Source organism: Histoplasma capsulatum, assembly GCF_000150115.1.
Source record: "Histoplasma capsulatum G186AR genomic scaffold supercont2.3, whole genome shotgun sequence".
Classification (NCBI taxonomy): Eukaryota; Fungi; Ascomycota; class Eurotiomycetes; order Onygenales; family Ajellomycetaceae; genus Histoplasma; species Histoplasma capsulatum.
The window spans coordinates 844677-847623 of record NW_025544803.1 but is presented as its reverse complement, the minus strand read 5'-3'; the positions used below and the strand labels follow the sequence as shown (position 1 = coordinate 847623).

Genomic DNA, 2947 nt, shown 5'->3' with positions numbered 1-2947 from the left:
TTAATTCCTAAATAATTTGAAGGGGTTTTATTATTCCCGGCTTCTTAATCCCCGCAGAGTGTGTCCCGTTTTTATTTCCTATTCCCTTTCTCTCTTTTTTTTTTCTAGGATCAAAATTAAACAAACATCAAAAATTTTCCTTCAACTAGCTTCAAAAAAAAAGAACCGGCCCTTGTTGACCGGCACGGGGCCCAGCCGGCTACTCCCGCGCTATCCCCATCCATGCGGAGCAAAAGAGCTTGCTAAGTAAGCTAGCTGCTGGTTGTTGACCCCTGCGCAATGCATGCGGGGGGAATTACCTCGCAACTACTAGAGCCGGCTCTGCAACGATGAGGAACCATGCGGTTTCTTTTCTTGATATATCTTGATATCTTGATAAAGCGCCAATGATGACGGGGGAGTGAAAATAAGGGGATGGGCATGGCATTGGAGTACTAGTAGTAGCAGTAGCAGTAGCAGTAGCAGTATGTATCTATGTATGTATCTTATGTATGAATGGATAGATAATAGAGGGGAAAAAACAGGTAACTCCATGCTGGCGAGCACGCTTACCTTGGGTGGGTGTTTAGCTTTCAAAAAAAAAAAAAAAAAAAAAAAAAAGGAAAGGAAAGGAAAGAAAATCAAGACAGAAAGAAAGCAAGAAAGGGGGAAAGAAGGAAAGAAAAAGAAATAGAGAAAAGAAAAAGAGGAGCAGCACGTACCAAACACATTAAAAAATGGAATAAACATAAAATACCAGCATCCCACATCATCATCAAACGCCATACCAACATTTCAAACTCCCGCCCTCCCCCTTTCCAAACATCTCGCCATTAATCCACTTCACCTTTTCCATCTCCTCATCCCCCCGAGCCACTACCACTACCCACAACAAGTAAGTGCCTCACACCCATTCTTGCAAACAATCTTACATGTCGACCCACGCCTCCTCCTTCTCATGCACACCCCCCTAGCCACGGCCGTGTCCTCCTCCAAAGAACCAGTCACACTGGCGGAGGTTCCAGGGGAGGAGGCCAGTTCCGGCTGCAGCGTGATGGAATGGATGCCGTAGGCGTGCAGGCACTCGCCGATGCACTGGGCGCGAGCCATGAAGCCGGCCAGGGACGTGTCGGAGGTAACGACGTGGGCGGTAGCGATGGCTTTGTTTTGGTTGAGGCGCCAGGCGTGGAGTTCGTGGACGGAGATGACTCCAGGGATCTGATGTGTCCCTTTGGTTCCTGAAGTTTTTATTAGATAAAGTTCTTATCGCCTCTTTTTTTTTTTTTTAGGGAGGGGGGGCGGAGGGTTTGGGATGGAGAGTGTCGTGGTATAGGAGAGGGTTGTTTGTTAGCGAAAAGGGTGTTATACGTACCGTTTCTAGATCATGTTGTACATCATCTAGATTGACGCCGAGCGGGACGGTGTTGAGCAGTATGGAGCCGCTGCTTTTCACTATTGGCGTTGACGGGAGAAAGAAAGGTGGATTGGGTGTTAGCTTGATGCCATTCTATCCTGTATTGGTCGGGATCGGAAAGGTAGAAGGGTAAAAATGAAAGAAAAAGAAGGGGTAGAAGAGGGAAGGACCCAGAAAAAGAAATATTCAAGTAACTACAGCGAACGCTTACCAAGCGGAATGGCGGAAGCCAGAATCAAAATTCCAATCGCAGTGCTGACTCCAGGGTCTGCGTAGTATCTCCCATCATGAGTTGCCTTCCAAATGATCAGAGCAGCAATGATGACGCCAATGTTGTTAATGGCATCACCGATTACATGGAGCAGCACGCCCATGACTCCCAGATCATGCAGCCGTTGGACGGATTGGGAGTTGTTGGCGTGCCGGTGATTTTCATGGGCATTCTCTCGCTGATGGAGAGAGGTTAGTAAATTTGTAAAGGGTTGCATTGGCTTTTTGTTTGAATATAGGAGCAGCAGCACGGACAAAGACATACGTTCTCAAGTTGTATGCTGGTGGTGTTCTGTTCCTGCTCTTGATCTACATCTCGGGCGCCATGGTTGTGGTTGTGGTGGTGGTGGTCATGGCCATGCTCTATTTATTGTGTTAACGTCAGTTGATTTCTTTTATGGTGCTGAAGAAAAGGGAGGCGTAAGAGGAGGGAGATTGCATATATGCACGTACCATGGAGAAAAGAAGCACTGATGAGATTCAGCGTAAGACCCACGCATCCAATGATTAGCATGAGTTCAGGTTTCTCGACCCCTAGTTAATGGATTCCAGTCAGTCGTGAAATTTAAAGCAAGAGCAGAAGAAATGGATAAACACGTACTTTCCAATGAGACGAAGCGTTCAATGGACTGCAGAATAATGCTCACGCCCAACGCGAGCAGGAAGACGCCATTGAAGAATGCACCTAGGAGCGTCGAGCGCTGCCAGCCAAACGTCAGATAACTAGGGGTTGTATCGGGGTTTTCGGAGACCTGGCAGCGAAGGGGAAAGGAAGATGTTAGCAGGATATATTGTTTTGGGTTGTGTTTTGCTTGTCAGCGGAGGGTTGACAAATATATTATATACATATATATATGTATATATGTATGTGTGTACACATGTATCATCATGTAGTTGCACACAATATTTTCATCCCGGTATGGAGTGGGTGAGTGAGCCATGCCTTTAATGCTACGAGAGCGACGACGAATCCGATCAGATCATTTAGCTAGAAATGGGCCATTTTCAGTAAATGCATATATATATATATATATTTGTATAGACATATCGTAGACAAGAAATAATGTATATATATAGCCCGTAAGAGGGATTTGGGAAGCGGGTATGGCAAATATGTATACATGGATCTAAGAATGTCGGCCCCTTACATAGTGAAACGCATCAGCAACCAGGGCTAGCGAGCGTGTGTAGAAGCCAACTGTTTCCCGGGTCTCCCCCCAACCCCGGTGAGGAGGATTATCAATTAGCTCCTGGAGGCGGACAGGACGGGCTGTAGAGCTCTGT

General features: G+C 46.4%; 1 protein-coding gene across 1 annotated transcript; it reads right to left on the bottom strand.

Annotated features, from left to right (window-relative positions):
* Window positions 1-754: 754 nt before the first annotated feature.
* HCBG_02465 (uncharacterized protein) lies at window positions 755-2604 on the bottom strand (the record flags this gene model as incomplete). Its single annotated transcript, XM_045429514.1, has 7 exons — window positions 755-861; window positions 912-1217; window positions 1605-1842; window positions 1929-2026; window positions 2117-2197; window positions 2265-2415; window positions 2566-2604. The coding sequence occupies 7 exons, from the start codon at window positions 2602-2604 to the stop codon at window positions 755-757; spliced, it is 1020 nt and encodes a 339-aa protein (XP_045289409.1).
* Between the last annotated feature and the right edge of the window lie 343 nt (window positions 2605-2947).